Source organism: Rana temporaria, chromosome 5, assembly GCF_905171775.1.
Source record: "Rana temporaria chromosome 5, aRanTem1.1, whole genome shotgun sequence".
NCBI lineage: Eukaryota > Metazoa > Chordata > Amphibia > Anura > Ranidae > Rana > Rana temporaria.
Window position 1 is genome coordinate 96,948,304 of NC_053493.1, and position 21,294 is coordinate 96,969,597.

The 21,294-nt window shown below is 39.9% G+C and overlaps 1 protein-coding gene across 1 annotated transcript in view; it reads right to left on the bottom strand.

Annotated features, from left to right (window-relative positions):
- SKAP2 (src kinase associated phosphoprotein 2) overlaps positions 1-21,294 on the bottom strand; it is a 376,072-nt gene that overhangs the window by 246,782 nt on the left and 107,996 nt on the right. The window contains exon 4 of the mRNA XM_040352898.1: positions 7,113-7,211. Coding sequence (XP_040208832.1) covers positions 7,113-7,211 — 99 coding nt within the window. The remainder of the gene's footprint in view (positions 1-7,112; positions 7,212-21,294) is intronic.

Genomic DNA, 21,294 nt, shown 5'->3' on the forward strand with positions numbered 1-21,294 from the left:
CCTTGTTGGGGAGATTGCCCTTTCTTTAGCTGGGCATACACAAATCAAAATTTGTCCTGTTCAGCAGGAACCAGATGAATTTCATTCTGTGTGTAGCCCTTTCTGTTCAACAGAAGCCAAACCTCAAACCAGCTTCTGTTGAACGGTCCTGCTGGAAAACAGCATTTGATCAGTCGCTGGTCAATTGTATTCTGACTGATGGAATATAAAAGCACAGCGGGGGAGATCCCTACATCCACATCGTTTGAGTGGATGAAGGAATCTGTGAGTTTTTTTTGTTAGCTCAATGGTTTAATGCAAAAAAAAAAAAAACCTCTTGGATCATACAGCAAAGAAAATTTGCTAAAGTCATTCTTATGGCTTACACCACATATAAGAATAATTTTCTATGTTTTTAAACATTTTATTGGAATTTTGTAATAAACATATAATTGCTATAAGTGTTGTGTGACCGTCTCTCTCTGATACTAGTAAAGTCCGAAATAGGAAAAGATGGATGAGGTACCCCTCAAACAAGCCGACCACCCAGCCCAGGAAATTTGGGACAATCTCTCCAATTGGGACACAAACTGCAGTGATAATCTGATATAGGTTCTAAGCCTTTCCCAGGCAATCCAAAATGGAACAAAAAAATACAATATGTAACAGAAAAGGAGGCCATGATTCTATGGGGTTGGTTTACTAAATAAGTAGGGACTGTTCACTTAGCAGGTAAATATCATTGAATAAAGATTAAAAAATAACGTGAAGCAGGATTCGCTAATTATCCAATTTTACGTGCTAGGGTAAAGCACATGTTTGGATGACTGAAGTGAACACAGCTTTCTATTATTCACTAAGCTAAGTAAATATTCACTTTGCTAAGTGATCAGTTTCTATTGCATCAGTAAATTATTCCCACAGACCTGCATTGTGAGAAGGAACAGTAAAGTGCAAACACTTTGGGCCCTAAGTTATAAAGCAGCAGTATTACCTTAACATGGCAAATCACTGTAAAGAAAAAAAAACACGCATTTATAAAGCACAGTTATGTACCGTAATTTACAAACGCACATCACACGATACTTACTTCAGGACACCCAAAGGAAAGCCCATTCAAATGACCTAGCAAAGTCTTGTGAACATCCACTTATCCCATCATAGAATTCTCTCTGTAGTATTAAGTAGAGAGAATTTCATGTGACACCACAGGCTCTACACTACAACCTACATTTTATGAATTGATGCAGTGTGAAGTAATATAAGATATAGGTATGTGCTCTCTGCTATAAATTAGGTCTACGTAGAAAAGCAGAAAGCAACGCCTACATGTGTAATCCACAAATATGGTGCCCCCATGTACATAAATAAACTATAGCTGTGTAAATTATTTTGTAAAACCTTAATGTGCATTTATTACATGAGTAATATCAAGCCAATCACTTTTACTCACAAATCTAAACAAAGGGTTGGAATGATTGTACTGTACATTGTAGTTTATTATATGCAACTTGTAACACTTACCATACAACTCCAGTTATCAAGCTTACACTTAGTGGCCTTGGATGCCCACTGCTAGTACCCCTGCCAGGGCACACACTTGTCCTGGCCTCACCACAATATTTGCTGTGAGCATGCCCAGCACCACCCAGCACTGCCCAGACCCACCCAGCACCACCCAGCCTTTGGAGAAATCTTAATTTACCAAAGGGAATGAAAGTATGTGACTTATCAGAGGTGCCAAAAAAAAGCATATAAGGCCATGTGGTCTTGGACGTGAATTTTAAGTTAAAATGTATTTTCATTGTGAACTAATTTCAAACTAATTTAAAGTCTGCATAAAAATGTATTAACCTTTGCAACCCTTGATTCTAAAGTTCAGTCTGGTAAATACAGAGTAAGAATAAACTTACCCTGCCTCATTTTTGGATTAAGGAAACTCCAGGACCTCCCAGATGCCATGCTTACATAGCCAAGTACAATACCATATTAGTTACTATATCTAATATGGTAGATGTTGAAAGCATTTGGGGCGCCATACATGGTCTAATCTCTCCCTTATCAAACGCAACTGATGCAACACCGTAGCAAACTGATGCAACACCCAGATAAGGATTGGGACATTTAGGACTTCATTAGGAGGCAATAGGCATCTCTTTCAATCAATTGCTTGTTATGCCACTATAGCCACTGGAGAAAGTTACCCAAGAAACAGTAAAAATCGCCAGTACTACAGAAGACATGGAGATGCTTATCATTCTTGGGGAGACCTTTGCTTGTAGAAACTTGCTATGCCCTAAGTGTGGACAAATCATTTTATTTTATTTTTTATGAATCTACATAATTAGATTTTAAAAATTATTTATTATGGAGAAAGTAAAATGTAATATAATGTTTTCGACAAGGCCCCGTGTCTCCATAGCTTTGTATCCACAACAAAATAGTTATTTTAGAGTTGATCTCTAGTCCTAAACACACACATGCTCCAGTCCTCATTTTTGCAACCAGAATACACTGACTTGAACCACTTGAAGCATGCCAAGATGGACATACTGTGATGACCTGCTCTGCAGCCAGGTGGCAATCTACAGCATTAGGAAATCACACAATGGCTAGGACAGCTATCTATTTTGAGGCAGGCAGGGGGCAGAATGTGGAGGTCTGCATTTTCCAAATGAAGTTAGAAGTTCAATTTGTTAGTGCTTGTAAAAATATGCCAAACTTAGCAGGGGGTTAAAATACAAAGTAAATAGTTTTACTTTGCTTAAATGTTTCTTTAGGTTATGAAGTTTTTAATTATGCTGTACTTAATGTAATATCTGCTTTAAGTAAACATACACAATTTATGAGCAATAAATGTAAAAAATAAAATGAAAGCAATAAAATAAGCCATACAGTATATTATTGTTACTGATAAAAAAACAAAAACAAATTGTAAATCTAAGGAAAGAGGTAAATGACTAAACAGACATAAAAGAAACAGATCATTAATTATTTTTACTAGCGGAGTTCACAATGCATCTATGATGGACAAATCATCCATAGGAGAAGACTGGAATGGGAACAGTAATACGGTTTTAACCCTTGGAAGGATAAGGAACTGTGCACGGTAGCAGCCGGAGTGTGGCTGGTCTCTGATTATCTGTCTGTTACATGCCTCCCTCTGTGAATTCTCTTCTCATCATAAGTGAATACATCACATAATTAAAGCCATTGAAGCAGGAGAAGGATAACTAATGGCAAATAGAAAGGACATTTGTTTCTATAAAAGATTAAACTTCCCAGAAGATCAAGCATCTAGTTACACTGTGGTGCATTGTAGTCTCTAACTTTATTACTATTGACAGGATAGCTACTGTTACCCTTATTTATATGGTGCAATAATGTGATTCCCTAGATGTGCAAAACCATAATTTTCCAAGGCTATCTTTACTTTATTTCTGTGGAACTTTCATTTTCTTTTCATAACAGTACATTTTAACTTGCTAGATGTTCAAAGGGCTACATTGTTTATAAAATGTATATTCATGCAACCCTATTTTTGACTCTAAGTAATCTGGTTAGCAAACATGGAAGCTTGCATGTTCTCCCTGTGCTTGCGTGTGTTTTCCCTGGTTTACACACACTCCAAAGACATGCTGGTAGGTAATTGGCTCCTGTCTAAATTGGCCCTTGTTTGTGTATGGATGAATGCAGGTTAGGAACCTTAGATTGTAAGCTCCTTGAGGACAGGGACTGATGTAATACTGTTAATGTAAATTTCATAAATTGTCAGTGCTATAAAGGTACCTGCAATAAATAAATAAAATGGGAGAAGATGAAAACACCATAAAAAATAAATGTAAATTGGCTGTTAGACATGACCCCTATCACTACATTACATATTTACATTACATATTTTTCAAACAAAATAATTTTATTTTTTAATTGTAGACAATGTTTTTAGGGGCTTGCTGTTGTGTAGCTATGCGGACAGTCTCTGCAATATTAAGTAGTAGGAAAAAGTAAAACGTTTGTTACAAAAAATATGCCTTTTAACAGCATAGCAACAGTTAATGTTATATATCATCAATGTTAATTTAATTTACATTCTATATAATTTGACAGCAATTTAAATTACTTTTTTTATCAGTCCAGTCACTAAATACTTATTTTTATTTCTTTGTCAGGAATTTATTTTAAGTCTATATTAATCAATCACGAGTTATTAGAGGTAGCCATGAAGATTAGTAGGCAAAAACACTGACGCCACAAATTGATGCTTCTAAATGCTGTCATTTATACATCAAAATAACTCAACAAAAAAAATATTAAAATCAAAATGAATTTTTACCTCCATTGTATTGAACGCCTTTCAGACGAAAGGAATAAACAAAAAGATAATATTATAAAAACGTTTTTTGATAAATTGGAGGCCATTCTGGTCCCTCGTTGAAATTGACTTCAAAGTCCACAGTGAATTAAAAAAAAATACCCTAAGAATTTTTTTTATCTTTTATCTATCTATCAATCTATCTTATATATTTTATATACAAATATATATATTTTTATTGTTATTATTTTTACATTTATTTTGCTCTTACTGTCTGCCATGTAAATCTGATTATTTTATACATAGACTGTGGTAATTACAAGTAGCAATCAAGTCTAAGCATCACTGAACTGAAGTGTGCCAGCTTTCATTATAAGATATAACTTATTTGACTTTCCTACAGTACCTAATAATCCATAAAGAAACCCAAACACATATGGCTTCAGGGAATATCTTGAAAATTAGGTGGCCATTGGGGAACCGGGTGAACTTTTGAACCAGAGTAACAGTGAGGGAGAAATATTAGAGAGAACACGAGCTTCCTAATGCATAGAGAAATATAAGGATGTGACCTTTTTGGTGCCTTGAAAATTACATTAGCATTATGAAAAATACTTATCATGTTTAGCATTCATAATGTATCAGTTTATATACTTTGGTTGGTATGAACTACACAGCAGAGAGTCAAAAGGACAAAATAAAAATAAGATGTAATAACAGACCTTGCCATGACCTGGGCTAATTTTGTTTCACTCGTTAAAACTCTGCCTGCTATACCTAATAGAAAACTCACAAGGACTGGAAAAAAAATTGGTTTCCGAAGAGATCTGCAATCTGCGACCGAACGTCTTTAACATTAATTGACAAATGCTTAATAGAATTAAGAAGCAAATTTTAACTTTTATTTAATATAGTATCTGAAAAAATTGCAAAAGTAACTGACTGACTCATCAAAACCCAACATTACAGCTGACATGTGGCATAAAACATCTTCTAAATTTTTAATTTCTAGATTGGTTGAGTGAGTAGCATGATATACAGAGATGTAACATGGTAGAAAGAGGAATCTCATACATATGCCCAGAGCAGCCTAATATAGGTCAGCAGTTAACATTCTAATTATTAGAATAAGTAATAAGACTTGATTTACAATTGGTTTCTATGAGAAGGAGCTTATCATTGGTCTTTCCTTTGTGTTATTTATTAGGCCTCATAATCTGCTCATGGCGCTTTAAGGTTAGAGCGCACTCATTTCGTCCAACTGTTAACATTTTTATAAAATGGTTCAGTAATCAGGAAATGATGATAGAATTTTAGGAAATTAGTGCTAACTTCGGCTTGTTTTAGAAAGTTTTACATTAACATGCTTCCATCCTCCTTTTCTTCTGAATTTAGTCAGGCATTATCCAATTGATCATCTCAGTGTAGCACTTTGTAATATTCTTAAAAGAAAACAGTGTAACAATCTAGAAAAGTAAATCATATTTTGGACACAACAAGAAGGAATATACTAAATATTCCCAAATATAGGGGTGAAGTCCTGAAGATGATAGAATACACCTCTCTGAATCGCTGAGCACTGTATTTATTACACTTGCATGCAGTTCACTTATTGCTGCTTTGCAATAGACATAATTTTATAACCCATAAAGGCAATTTATGTATCCAACGGGAATGATCTGGATAACATAAAACCTTGAGTGCTGTGTTGCTGTGTGAAGCATATTTTAGTTTGCCAATTGTACTGAGAGACAGCAAGGCCCTGCTTGATCATCATATCATGTCACAAAGCATTACTCATTCATAACTTTATAACCAACTTATAATGCCGCCACTCAATGCATGTAATTAAATCGCGGGAGCGTACATACAATACCCATGGAAGTTATTGCAAAATATCATTTGCTAAATTTTCCTAAATGGTTCTACATATACAGCATAATCCATTACTGACGTTTAGAAAAGAGAAAAAAGAGATGTCAGTGCAATAACTTTCTAGAGCCAAATATTATTCTCTAAACTAAAGCACTATTTATCAAAGTACAGTTCTGAATATTTTTCCTGAAATGTTTTACAACATATAGAATTTACATATTTTATATTTTATTTAGATAATGTCCCTGCATGTAACAGACAGTATTTAATTAGATTTTTTTTCTTTACATTTTAAAAGAATGTTCAACAAAGTCTTAGATACATCTTTTTTTTTTATTCCTGCACAATAAAACATTTAGTAAAACTTATAATTTACTGTAAGTAAGTAAACTGAAAATATAAGTGGATTTTCTTGTTTGATTTATTATGGACGTAAATTCTTTCAAAAAACCATAACATTTTTTCTCCATTATTAAATTATTGCATTCTTTCATTTGCAGTTTTTTATGTTTTTAAAGCTAGGCAATTACTTTCGATCCTTTATAGTTTGATTGAGAAATCTAGACTACTTAAACAAAATAATAAAAAACGATTTTAATAGAAGAAAATGTAAATCTGTCAAGCGGCATTTATTGATTTATTACTGTTAATCATTTATTTGAAGAATTTAGAAGGAAGCAGATGTGGGGAAGTCACTAAACTAAATGAAACAAACTCAGACTAAAATAAACTAAATATAAGCAGCAAAGAAATATTTATATGCAATAATATAAATACCACTAGAGGGAGCTCTTCAGTTCCTTACTGCAAAAGGAGAATGACTAAAATAAAAGCTGGTGTATGTTATCTCTGTGTTTTCTCAAACACTGTATTATATTTGTACGAATCCCATTGCATACATTTGTCGAAAAGAGCCATATATATCGAAAGATAAATAGGTGCTTACCCTCAGAGGAGAACTCATCATCCTTATCACGATCAGAGGCCAAAGAAGTATTATCAGGAGGCTGTGGAAACCCCTCCTCGTCCAGATCCTCGAACTCTCCTAAAGAAAAAAATAAATAAAAGTTGCTACTACTTGCAAAAATCAGTTAATAACCAGGCATAATAGACTGTCATGTTCTAGATGTTCGCAATAACTTTTTGTGTAGTCTTTGTAAATGTAACGTACAATTTTAAATGTGGTAAATTCTAACAGTTAGTAAAAACATTTTTACAGTTTGCAATTATCTTTAATAACTCTTGCACCATATGCAATTTTAGGTTCACATAAGGTGATGAGATGTAATAGATCCAGCTGGTTGGTTTACTTATTACTTACTTGTTCACATATTTATTGTCAATTAAATGCAGTCAGCACATACATTTAAAAATATTTACTCTTGCTGAATTTACACCTGAAACGGAATTATTCGAGGTCTGTATCTACAGTATCTAAGTAGCTCTCATCTTGCCTCGGGCGCTGCACCTCATAGGCTAACCCCCCAACCACTCATCATCTGAAAGCCAGCGTCATTAAACCCATTTCCTTTGAACTCAGGCGGTCATGTACATGCCCCTTGAGGGTGCATAAACGTGTCAGTCTTGGCTCATATTACAATATTGCAGACAGCAGTGCTGACATTATAAGCAGTTCTCTCTGCAGTTTTAAAGGCCACTCTGTGGCACTACAGAGTAAAAGAGAAAGAACACTCAAGGATGCCAAGTAACCAGGCAGACTTCTGAATAAATGGTATGTACAAAGAGTATTTTAAGTGTGGGTGCAGGGAGTTGGAATTTTTTGGTAATTCCCCAGGGTTCTGCTTTAACCCGTAAAATGGGCCCTAAAATTTACCCTCACTTACTGTCCCTATGACAGCAGCTTTAAAACAATAAAACAAGCCCTCGCTTCTGTAGCTGCAGGCAATGTGGAACAATTCATTCTTAAAGCTCACAGCAAAAGTACTGAAATTGTTCAAGCCTTTCCCCAGTTCAACTAACCCACTCATCCCACCTAGGGCACATGCTTTGTGTTTGCATTAGAGATTAAAAGGCTGGAAGGCCATTTTGTTGTGCTTTTTAGACTTTTTAGTATCATTAGTGATTTTCCACAGTTTCTGCTTTTGTCTGCCTCCTACACTTACCGTAAACGTATTTACATACAATGCTTGCCTGTCGTTTGCTGTGACCTTCAGTTTGCTTCCCTACCATGGTTCTCTGCCTCCTACAATTAGTTTCTCTGCCAGGTTACTCAGACCTGCATTTTATTTCCCTGCCCTGCAAGCCTGCCCATTTCCCTTACCTTAATTTTGTTTCCTTGCCCTGCTTGCCTCCCCAATCCCCTTACCTTAATTTTGTTTTCCTGCCCTGCTAGCCTTTTCATTGCCCTTACCTTCAATTTATTTCCCTGCCATGCTTGCCTCCCCATTGCCCTTACCTTCATTTTGCTTTCCGGCACTGATTGCCTGCCCATTGTCCTGACCTTCAGCTTATTTCCCTACCATGCTTACCTGCCAGTTGCCTTAACTCTAAGCTTGTTTTAGCATCAAACTGCTGTTGGTGCTAAACTTCAGCTTGCTTTGCCGCCCTTTTCCCTAACCTTTAGCCTGTTTCCTTGCCCTGCTTGCCTGCTGGCTACTCTAGCCTTCAGTTTGTTTGCAGTGATACATTTGCACTTTATTCATCTGTGAGGATGATCTGATACATCCCAGTTTGGCATCAGTGAGAGCCTTTTACCCTCTGCTGCAAGACACGGCGAGTCCAACAACTAGCACAAGAAATGTTTACCATGAAAGAAATATTTTTGGTGTGAGAGTAAACTGTAATAGCTTGAATTTCATGGTAAGGTTTAGTTTGACAACTACATTGTAAAGAAAATTTCAATGAAAATTTAATATTTTCACCTCATAGGTATTCTATTGATGGTTAGGGTAAGTGTTCAAGGCTGTTATTTGGGGTAAGGTTGACTTTTAAGCTGAACTCCATGAAGACATTAAAGCTCCAAATACTGCAGAACTTCAGGCCACACATTTTATTAGGTACAGCTAAATAAGCCTTGCAGTGCTGGGATCCTCAGGTTGAATCCCAAACAGGACAATACCTGCATGGATTTTTCATGTTCTCCCTTGTGTGGATTCTCTACAGGTATTCTGGTTTCCTCCCATGCTGGTAGGGTAAAACTGAAGTTTAAGAAGTATGGATATTTTTACATAGTTACATTGTTCCAGCTTGAATCAATTTACGTATGTACTGTATGTGCCATACCTGGCTGATCCCAGTGGAAGCTGGAAATCAATGTAGTAGTAGTAGGCACAGTACCCAGAAGTTAGCAGTGATCACAGTGATCACTGTAGTAACAGTGACTAACAGTAACAGTGACTACTGCAGTGATTTCCAGCTTCCTAGAAGATCGGCCAGGTATGGCACATGCATACCAAGCAGAGCCAATGTAACTGTGCAAAAGTATCCATACTAAACTACAGCTTTAACTGACTCCTGTATAAACTGGCCCTGGTATGTGTGTAACTGAGGCCTCTCACACACGACTGTTTTCCTCGGCAGAATCCATCAAGAAACTTGGTGGGAGAGATTTTTTGCCGAGGAAACCGGTCGTGTGTACATTTTTAATTGAGGAAACTGTCGAGGAACTCGTCGAGCCAAAAAGAGAGCATGTTCTCTTTTTCCTCGACGGGAATGGAGAAAATTGGCTCGTCGAGTTCCTCGACAAGCCTAACAAGAACTCGACGAGAAAAACAATGTGTTTTTCGCCCACCGAGTTCCTCGGTCGTGTGTACGAGGCCTGAGAGAGGAACCTTGAACTGGAAGCTTCTTAAGAGCAGGGACCGATGTGAATGTATAATATGTAAAAAGAGTTGAGTGTATTGTCAGATTGAATACCTAAAATAATAAAATGTTCTGTGTAACAACTAGTTAACTCTCATAACATGTATGCCACCTCCAGGATCATTGCCCTTTGTTTTTCGGGGACCCACCAGACTTCCCCTTAATCAGGGCTACAAAACAAATTCAAATAAAAAAGTCATACATATAAAAAAATGCAAATAAAAAATTATAGATATAAAAGTCGAGAAGTCAAGGGTTATATAACCATTTGCATATGATAGCTGAATCCACTGAATTACAGACTAAGGCCCCGTACACACGACCAGTTTCCTTGACAGAATTCAGCTTCCGACCGAGTTACTGGCTGAATTCTGCCGAGAAACCCGGCCGTGTGTACACTTTCGGCCGAGGAAGCCGACGAGGACCTCGGCGAGGAAATAGAGAACATGTTCTCTATTTCCTCGTTGTTCTATGGGAGAACTCGGCCCTCCTCGGCTTCAGAAAATTTCAATGAAAATTTAATATTTTCACCTCATAGGTATTCTATTGATGGTTAGGGTAAGTGTTCAAGGCTGTTATTTGGGGTAAGGTTGACTTTTAAGCTGAACTCCATGAAGACATTAAAGCTCCAAATACTGCAGAACTTCAGGCCACACATTTTATTAGGTACAGCTAAATAAGCCTTGCAGTGCTGGGATCCTCAGGTTGAATCCCAAACAGGACAATACCTGCATGGATTTTTCATGTTCTCCCTTGTGTGGATTCTCTACAGGTATTCTGGTTTCCTCCCATGCTGGTAGGGTAAAACTGAAGTTTAAGAAGTATGGATATTTTTACATAGTTACATTGTTCCAGCTTGAATCAATTTACGTATGTACTGTATGTGCCATACCTGGCTGATCCCAGTGGAAGCTGGAAATCAATGTAGTAGTAGTAGGCACAGTACCCAGAAGTTAGCAGTGATCACAGTGATCACTGTAGTAACAGTGACTAACAGTAACAGTGACTACTGCAGTGATTTCCAGCTTCCTAGAAGATCGGCCAGGTATGGCACATGCATACCAAGCAGAGCCAATGTAACTGTGCAAAAGTATCCATACTAAACTACAGCTTTAACTGACTCCTGTATAAACTGGCCCTGGTATGTGTGTAACTGAGGCCTCTCACACACGACTGTTTTCCTCGGCAGAATCCATCAAGAAACTTGGTGGGAGAGATTTTTTGCCGAGGAAACCGGTCGTGTGTACATTTTTAATTGAGGAAACTGTCGAGGAACTCGTCGAGCCAAAAAGAGAGCATGTTCTCTTTTTCCTCGACGGGAATGGAGAAAATTGGCTCGTCGAGTTCCTCGACAAGCCTAACAAGAACTCGACGAGAAAAACAATGTGTTTTTCGCCCACCGAGTTCCTCGGTCGTGTGTACGAGGCCTGAGAGAGGAACCTTGAACTGGAAGCTTCTTAAGAGCAGGGACCGATGTGAATGTATAATATGTAAAAAGAGTTGAGTGTATTGTCAGATTGAATACCTAAAATAATAAAATGTTCTGTGTAACAACTAGTTAACTCTCATAACATGTATGCCACCTCCAGGATCATTGCCCTTTGTTTTTCGGGGACCCACCAGACTTCCCCTTAATCAGGGCTACAAAACAAATTCAAATAAAAAAGTCATACATATAAAAAAATGCAAATAAAAAATTATAGATATAAAAGTCGAGAAGTCAAGGGTTATATAACCATTTGCATATGATAGCTGAATCCACTGAATTACAGACTAAGGCCCCGTACACACGACCAGTTTCCTTGGCAGAATTCAGCTTCCGACCGAGTTACTGGCTGAATTCTGCCGAGAAACCCGGCCGTGTGTACACTTTCGGCCGAGGAAGCCGACGAGGACCTCGGCGAGGAAATAGAGAACATGTTCTCTATTTCCTCGTTGTTCTATGGGAGAACTCGGCCCGCCGAGCTCCTCGGCGGCTTCAGGGCTGAACTGGCCGAGGAACTCGATGTGTTTGGCACGTCGAGTTCCTCGGCCGTGTGTACGGGGCCTCAGAAGTATTGTCTTGTCTACAAATACCAAAGATCACAACACTTCACTGGCAAACAGTAAAACTACTAAAACGATGTCTCAACAAAAACTGGACAATATATTGGGTATATACCCCTTGACTTTTATATCAACTATCTTTTTTTTGCATATTTATTTTTACACATACAGTATCTCACAAAAGTGAGTACACCCCTCACATTTTTGTAAATATTTTATATCTTTTCATGTGACAACACGGAGGAAATAACACTTTACTACAATGTAAAGTAGTACGTGTACAGCTTGTATAACAGTGTAAATTTGCTGTCCCCTCAAAAAAAACTCAGCATACAGCCATTGATTTTTAAACCGCTTGCAACAAAAGTGAGTACCCCTAAGTGAAAATGTCCATATTGGGCCCAAGTTTACATTTTCCCTCCCCAGTGTCATGTGGCACGTTAGTGTTACAAGGTCTCCGGTCTGAATGGGGAGCAGATGTGTTAAATTTGGTGTTTTCTTTCTCATACTGGTCACTGGAAGTTCAACATGGAACTTCGTGGCAAATAAGGCCTCGTACACACGACCGAGAATCTCTTTGTAAAAGAAACTTTGTTTTCCTCGATGAGGTTCTTGTCAAGCTTTCCTTGCATACATACTGTCAAGACAAAATCTTGTTGTTCTCAAACGCGGAGACGTACAACATGTACGACAGCACTATAAAGGGGAAGTTCGATTCCACTGGCACCACCCTTTGGGCTGCTTTTGCTAATCTCATGTTACTGCGTGTTAAGTAAAAGTTTGGTGAGAGACGATTTGCGTTTTTCAGTCTGTTCTGAGCATGCGTGGGTTTCTAAGCATACACACGAACGTGTTTCTCGATGTAAACCAGCCCAATGAGAAACACGACCAAGCAAATTGAGACTCCCGACGAAAAAAAAGAGAGCATGTTCTCTTTTTTTCTCATCGATATCCACGATTTTCTCGACGAAATACATGCACGCAACCGTTTTTCTCGGCAAAAATGCTCTGCCAGCATTTTTCTTGATGGATTTTGCAGAGGAAAACAGTCGTGTGTACAAGGCCTTGCTCTACATAAAGATGGCCTAGGCTATAAGAGGATTGCCAAAACCCTGAAACTGAGCTGCAGCACGGTGGCCAAGAACATACAGCAGTTTAACAGGGCAGGTTTCACTCGGAACAGGCCTCGCCATGGTTGACTAAAGAAGTTGAGTGCACATGCTCAGCGTCATATACAGATGTTATCTTTGGGAAATAGACGTATGAGTGCTGCCAGCATTGCTGCAGAGGTTGAAGGGGTGGGGGTCAGTCTGTCAGTGCTCAGGCCGTACGTCGCACACTGCATCAAATTGGTCTGCATGGCTGTCATACCAGAAGGAAGCCTCTTCTAAAGATGATGCTGATAGGTTCAGATAGTGTCAGACAGGTTCAGATAGTGTTAAGTGTGTGTGGTGGCAACCAAGTGAGGAGTACAAAGGCAAGTGTGTCTTGCCTATAGTCAAGCATGGTGGTGGGAGTGTCATGTTCTGGGGCTGCATGAGTGCTGCCGGCATTGGGGAGCTACAGTTCATTGAGGGAACCATGAATACCAGCAAATACCGTGACTTGCTGAAGCAGAGCATGATCCCCTCATTTTGGAGACTGGGCTTGCTAAAGAAGCTGAGGGTAAAAGTGATGGACTGGCCACGCATGTCTCCAGACATAAACCCTATTGAGCATCTGCGGGGCATCCTCAAACTGAAGTTAGAGGAGCGCAAGATCTCTAACATCCACCAGCTCTGTGATGTCATCATGGAGGAGTGGAGGAGGACTCCAGTGGTAACCTGTGAAGCTCTGGTGAACTCCATGCCCAAGAGGGTTAAGACAGTGCTGGAAAATAATGGTGGCCACACAAAATATTGACACTTTGGGCCCAATTTGGACATTTTCATTTAGGGGTGTACTCACTTTTGTTGCTTGCGGTTTAGACATTAATGTGTGTTGAGATATTTTGAGGGGACAGCAAATTTATACTGTTATACAAGCTGTAAACTCACTACTTGTCATTTCTTCAGTGTTGTCACATGAAAAGATGTAAAAAAATAATATTTACAAAAAATGTGAGGATTGTACTCACTTTTGTGAGATGCTGTGTACATTTTTAATTATGACTTCTATATTTTAATTTGTTTTGCAGTCATGATAAAGGGGGAGTCTGTTGGACACCCAAGAAGTGTTGTTGTTTTTTTCCTGCTATGAACCAATTTTATCAATAAAAACTTTGGATTCAAGGATGTTTGTTTGGAGCTCTTATTATACTGTATATACATTGATTCTCAACTCTCGGACCCCCTCCTATCCACATTTTCAGGGGGTATTCCTATTTTGTGGAGTGCTGCCGAACTAGAGCTAGTGTTCCCAGTGATAATTTCATTGACCCATTAAAAATCTGCATCCAGCGCCTTGTTTTTACTTGTGTTTGGCTGTACTGTCTGGTAGGGCCGTGTAAACCTCAAAATATACAGGAAAACAAATCCTTTGGCAGGGAAAACAGATTTCTTATACAGGATTTCAACTCTGTGTTTAGCTGTTTGTATGGAGTTTAGCTTAAAGGACTGGTTCAAGAAATTTTAGTTGCAAAAGTATTATTTTTCAAAGCAAACATGCGATTTAGTGAAACAAATTAGCTTTGACATTTCTTGTTTTATATTCCTTGTGACAAACATTATATGAAGGCATGACTTTAGAAATCATTGGTCCCCATACTGTCTGAATAACAGCCCCCCCCCCCTCTCCTGCTTGATGCTAGTGTGTGCGATGTGCAGCCACAACATGTAGGGGTTGATTTACTAAAAGCAAAAAGACTGTGCACTTTGCAAAGTGCAATTGTACTTTGCAAGTGCAGTTGCTCCAGAGCTTAGTAATTGAGCAGAAGCTCTGCTGACTTGCATCCTCCAATTATGTGCAAGCAAAAATGCTGTTATTTATTTATTTTTCTTGCACGTGATTGGGTATTCTTTGCAAAGGGAAGCCTCACCTCATTTACTAAGCTCTGGAGAAGCTGCACTTGCATAGGGCAACTTTGCAAAGTGCACAGTCTATTTGCCTTTCGTAAATCAACCCCATAGTGTCAGTACAGAGCAGAATGTAACATGTCAGCTTTATGAAAACAAGCTGGGACTAGGTAGGAAGATTTCCTTTACAAGTGGGGCTGTGAAGGAAAGGGAGGGAGCTGTCTGTGTACAGGGAGGGTCCAGAGGCTTGTGTGTTTACAGATTTGTGTATATGTGGGGGGTGACATATATATATAGGTGTGGGGGGATGACATATATGCAGGGGTGTGGAGGGGTAGGGTTGCCACCTCATCCCTTTAAAACTGAACACATATTAATTACACAGGTTCTTTGGCTGGTTAAGGTGGTAATTAAACCCGCCTGGTGCCTTATCTGCATTAAATTAGCTTCAGAACCTGTGTAATTCATATGTGTTCTGTTTAACCTCCCTGGCGGTATGATTATTTCAGATTTTAGGTGCTGAAAGCCGTACCATTATTTTGCCAGGAAATTTGGCGTTTTACATTGTAGGCCTGCAATTCTTAGGAATAACTCACTTAAATCTGTCCGAACAAGAGTCTAGTAGACATCTCGGGTATGAAAAAGTTTGAAAAACAACATCATAAATTATAATATAATAAATAATTATAAATAATTATAACAAATAATAATATAATTATAATAAAAATTATTTAATAATGTAATCAATAATCATTTTATGACAAATTTTCCCACAAATCGCTATCTCACAATTCTGCAAGTGATTATAATTTATTATGGCTGTTTTCTAGCTGGTCTAAAATCACTTTTGACATAAAGGGACACTTTTTGGTTGCTATGGACAATCTACAGTTTGCAGGCAGAAAGAACAGTTTTTATTATATAAAAGTACATGTAGGGCACTGGGCAGACCACTAGGGACAAAGGGGGTGTGTATTTTTTTACATACAGTACTGTAATCTGTAAGATTACAGTATACTGTATGTACTGTGTTTATTTACTTTTTTGAATTTGGCGCCGTTCTCCACCCCCCTGGCATCGTAACGTCGCAGGGAACGGAGCTCGGCGGTACACTGTGAATCGAGCGAAGAGACACTGCTCGATCACACAGCGCGGCGGCATTGCAGGATCCAGGGACAAGGTAAGTAAACCATGCCTGTGGCTGCTGCGAAGCGATCCCGAGTCTGGCTCGGGGTTACCGCTTTTGGTGCTGAAATTCCACCCCGAGCCAGACTCTGTAATACCGCCAGGGGGGTTAAAGGGATGAGGTGGCAACCCTAGGGGGGGCTGACATATATACAGGTGTGAGGGGGGCTGACATATATACAGGTGTGAGGGGGGCTGGCATATTTACAGGTGGGGGGCTGACATATACACAGGTGTGGGGGGGGCTGACATATATATAGGTGTAAGAGGGCTGGCATATACAGTATACAGGATTAAGGGGGGCTTACATATATACAGGATTGAGGGGGGCTGAGTGCGTACAGGTGAGGTGGCCGGTGTGTGGATTCGGTGGAATGGCCCGTGGGCAAGCCCTGGGCAATGTTGGTGGTCAGGCTCAGGGGAGCCCAGGCCTAAAGCCGTGTAAGGGGCCCAAAAATTTGTGATGGCTGCCCTGCCTGTATATGTCAGCCCCAACCCCCCCACCAGCCCCCCCATCTGTATATATGTCAGCCCTCCTACCTGTATATATGCCAACCCCCCTCACTCCTATATATATGTCAGCCTCCCTCACTCCTGTATATATGTGAGCACCCCCCTAGGGTTGCCACCTCATCCATTTAAACCCCATTTAAACACATATGAATTACACAGGTTCTGAAGCTAATTTAATGCAGATAAGGCACCAAGTGGGTTTAATTACTACCTTAATCAGCCACAAAACCTGTGTAATTAATATGTTTTCGATTTTAAAGGGATGAGGTGGCAACCCTACACCCCCCCCCCACACACACACCTGTATCTATGTTAGCCCCCCCCCACACCTATATATATGTCAGCCCCCCCCCACACCTGTATATATGTGAACGAGGGAAACCTATTAGCAAAAGTATGTAGGTATAGGATACACCCCTTGCCACAGCCCCCTTAAAGGAAAATTTTACAAAAGAAATTGATTGGTTAAACTCACAAGTGCTTTTTTACCACTACTATTCCTGTTATATTGGCTTCTGGAATTTACAAATGCAGCAATTTAGAAATTGGATGAAAGGTTTAGCACTGTAAAACACTTTTTGATAGTTAAAGAGTGAAATTTATATAGAACTATGTAGATCAGCCCAAAATGGGGGACAGATGGACTGTGTTTGGCTCTCCTGGCCTCTCCCTCCTGTTGAGTGCCCCCACAGCAAGCAGCTTGCTATGGGGGCACCTGAGTCAAGTTACAGATACCTGTGTCCATTCAGACACGGAACCCCAGTTTGGTCCCACCCCCTCTCTATCCTGATCTGCTAACTGACTGTGATTGTCAGCAGCGGGGGCCAATGATACCGCTGCTGTGTCTCAACTAATCAGGAGGAGAGCCCCGGTCGAACCAGGCACTTGTGGACATCGCTGGATAGAGATGGGGCTCCAGTAAATATTAGGGGTGCTGAGGCAGCTGCAGCATACAGAAGGTTTTTTTTATCTTAATGCATAGAATGCATTAAGAGAAAAAACCTTCTGACTTGACAACCCCTTAAAGGGGTTGTAAAGGAAGAAAAATGTTTTCATAATAAGCATCCTTTACCTGCAGACATTCCTCTTTTCACTTCCTCATTGTTAGTTTTTGCTCAGTTTCTTCTCTGTTCTGTTCACCTCCTGCTTGTCTGATTGTAACTCACCACAGTAAAGGGAGGCTTTACTGCGGTGGTCAGTGACATGCTCGCCCCCTCCTGGGAACTACATCTGTGGGGCAGGACGCTCTCTATGTGTTAGAGACTTCAAGGAGGTGTGAATTACTGGGCGTGCTGCAATGCATACTGGGAAATGTAGTTCTTACATGAACAAGCGCCGCAAACCAGGAAGTGAATAAGAGAACAGAAACTAGAATGCCGGAGGTGATATAGATGAAGGAATTTAATAGGTATTTACTTGTTTTTTAACAGAATCATTACACTATTCTGTCTGTCTACCTTGCAGACATTAATTTTAGCCAAATTTTTTTTTCCTTTACAACTCCTTTAAAGAGGTTGTAAAGGTAAACATTTTTTCCCCTAAATAGCTTCCTTTACCTTAGTGCAGTCCTCCTTCACTTACCTCATCCTTCGATTTTGCTTTTAAATATCCTTATCTCTTCTGAGAAATCCTCACTTCCTGTTCTTCTGTCTGTAACTACACACAGTAATGCAAGGCTTTCTCCCTGGTGTGGAGAAAGCCTCTTGAGGGGGGAGGGGGTGAGCAGGAGTGTCAGGACGCCAACTAACACACAGCTCCTTTCTCTATCTGCAAAGTAGATAGCGTCCTGACCCTCCTGCTCCCTCCCTCCCCCCTCAAGAGGCTTTCTCCACTCCAGGGAGAAAGTGTTGCATTACTGTGTGTAGTTACAGACAGAAGAACAGGAAGTGAGTATTTCTCAGAAGAAATAAGGAAGAGGTAAGTGAAGGAGGACTGCACTAAGTAAAAGAAAGCTATTTAGGGATTTTTTTTTTTTTTTACCTTTACAACCCCTTTAAAGGCATATTTAAAGGCAAATTATTGGGTTTTGGAAGATCCAAGGCACTTCTGTCTACCTCTAGTTCTAAACAGTTGTGGAGCATGTAATGCAGTTCTGCAAATTGTGGACGTATTTTGTCAGCCCCCTGAGTGAAGTTACATATGTTTCTTTTTTTCTTTTTCATTCTTTAATTTTAAGTAATTTACTAGGTTCACACTGCAAAGCACTGCTCAAAGCCAGCCAAGCTACACTACATGACAATATTTTGAGTAGTAAAAATACAGTAGTAGCAGCAATTGCAGCCTATGTACTTCTTATGACAGACTTCTTTTAACCTGGCAGACGAAGAGCACTGCAAAAGCTTTTAATAACTTAGTAAAATAATACAGAGAAAGTGGCACTTCACAACAAAACAATACCACCATTAGTGTAGTATTTATCTACTTAGGCTGGCTACAAATGCTTAATTTTTTGTTTTTTTTCATCAGCCAGAGGGCTGCTGAGTGTTGTAGTCCATCTGTCACCCTTCCCAACCAGGCACACAGTTCTCTTTCACCCTCAGGCAGAAAAACAGTCCTTGAACTTTGTTTTGTATTTTTATTGAGGGGAATAAACTTGGATGGAGATGGTATATTCATGAGATGCCCAAACTGATTTGCAAAACAATATACATAGGACCGACTATATACACCTCTGGTATATACGACTGCAATCTTCAACTCCAGCACATCACTTTTTTGCAGACTATCTCTCTTTAACACCTCCAGCACATCACTTGTTTGCAGTTCCTGGACCAGTTAGCACTGATTTTTAGGCCTGACACTGGCCCAGTGAGGCCTAGGGTGAATTCCCTTCGCAGTCCTCTTTAGTGTAGTAAAATATATGGTAGTCCTTAATGCTAGCTGTCCACGTGGCTACTGAGCCCAGTACCACATCTTCAGCCCCTGCCAGCCCTCATGGCTGCAGCTGCCTCTCTCCACTGCCATAACACCACAGTCCATCATACTGGCTTTGCCCTCATCTTAGAAGGCGGCGGCCTGTTGTTCCTCTCCTGGAGAGCTTGCCTGGCAGTGCTCTCCCACTGTCCTCTCCTGCTCCCAGGCCACCTGTCCAGGACACCTCCGTGTGCTGTGTGAAGGGTCCTGTCTGCACCCAAACCCCAGGCCCAAAGTCACACCCCCCTCCCAGCTCCCTCCAAGGCCCATCTCCAGCTTCCACCCGAACAACTCCTCCATCCACTGAGCTGACCCTGGGTATTTATGGAGGCCTACCCCCTGCCAATTCAGGTTGGGGATTTGTCAGGGCACCGAGACAGCTCCATCACCCTTCTCCTCCATCCTTTCCAGAAAACACTAGAATATTCCTTGAAAGAAGTGTGAGGTCTTGGTTATACTGCCTATGAATCACCCAACTCTACTCTGAGTCACTCCCAACCCATATCAAATCACACCCAGGCTTGACTGCCAGCCAAGCCTGAAAATGTACCTACTCTAAAAACATGCACTATCCTTCTAGCACACTAGAGGGTGCTACAAAATACAATGACTTGGCAGGAGGGATTTACCTGTCAACACTGCCCGTGTTGATGGAGGAAAGAAATTTGCTTAGTCAATGGCTGGCCTAACTGACTGCAGCTGGTTCATTTTCCAATAGTCCCGTTTGATCAAAATGAATCATTAGCAGCAACGGTTAGTGATGGATTGAATGTAATTTTGCCATGCCATCTATGGGCAGCTTTAGTAGCATTTACCCCTACCGCAATTTTTCATTTGAAAAAGATCCACTGTATACACTAAATTGTGACCATTTTTTTGGCATAGGTGACCAAAAAAAATCACTTTGCCCAACAGTAATGAACTGTTGACCATTATCACTGTGGTCACACTACCAATCAGATTCTCAAACTATATCACTGATAGAATCAGTTATTTTCTTTTTCAAACAGGTCATCTGGAACAGGAGCCTTGTTCCCAAGTTATCGAGATAGTGTAGCAGGCTAGCATTTAACATCTCAGGGTGGAATGATTGTGGGGTAGAAAAGAAGCTGAATAACCAGTCACATTAGTCTTTTCATGATTTTATTTGCTCAATAAACAGTTGAGAGAGAGTTGGGGGTGCAGGATACCCAAAAATGGCCAAATCGCTCTGGTCTTCTGAATGCAGTTAATGTAGTTCTTAGCCAAGCAGACTACAATGACTTAATAAGAGAAGTCACTGCCTGGTGTTAAAGGTTAAATTACCGTAATCTTCATTCTTTCTAAGCAGATTTCTGGACCTTGACCATATTCGAGTAGTCACAGATATCTTAGTTGACAAACAGTAAAAACTTCTTATAATGTCCACTACCAGCAGCTTCACCTTTACACTCTAGGACACACTTAAACACAGAGGACTTCTCAAACAATGCTCCATACAGGCAGTTATCTTTCTGCACAGCTCCTTCTAGATTTACTAACCATCAAAGCAGCCCTAGCTTCTGTAGCATTGACTCTGGGCAGGGCCAAGGCTCAAAGAGATAGACCCTTGTCACCATGGCATCCCAACCAGGCAGAAGAGAGAAGAGAAGGACCTTTTCTGGAAGTCTGCACCAA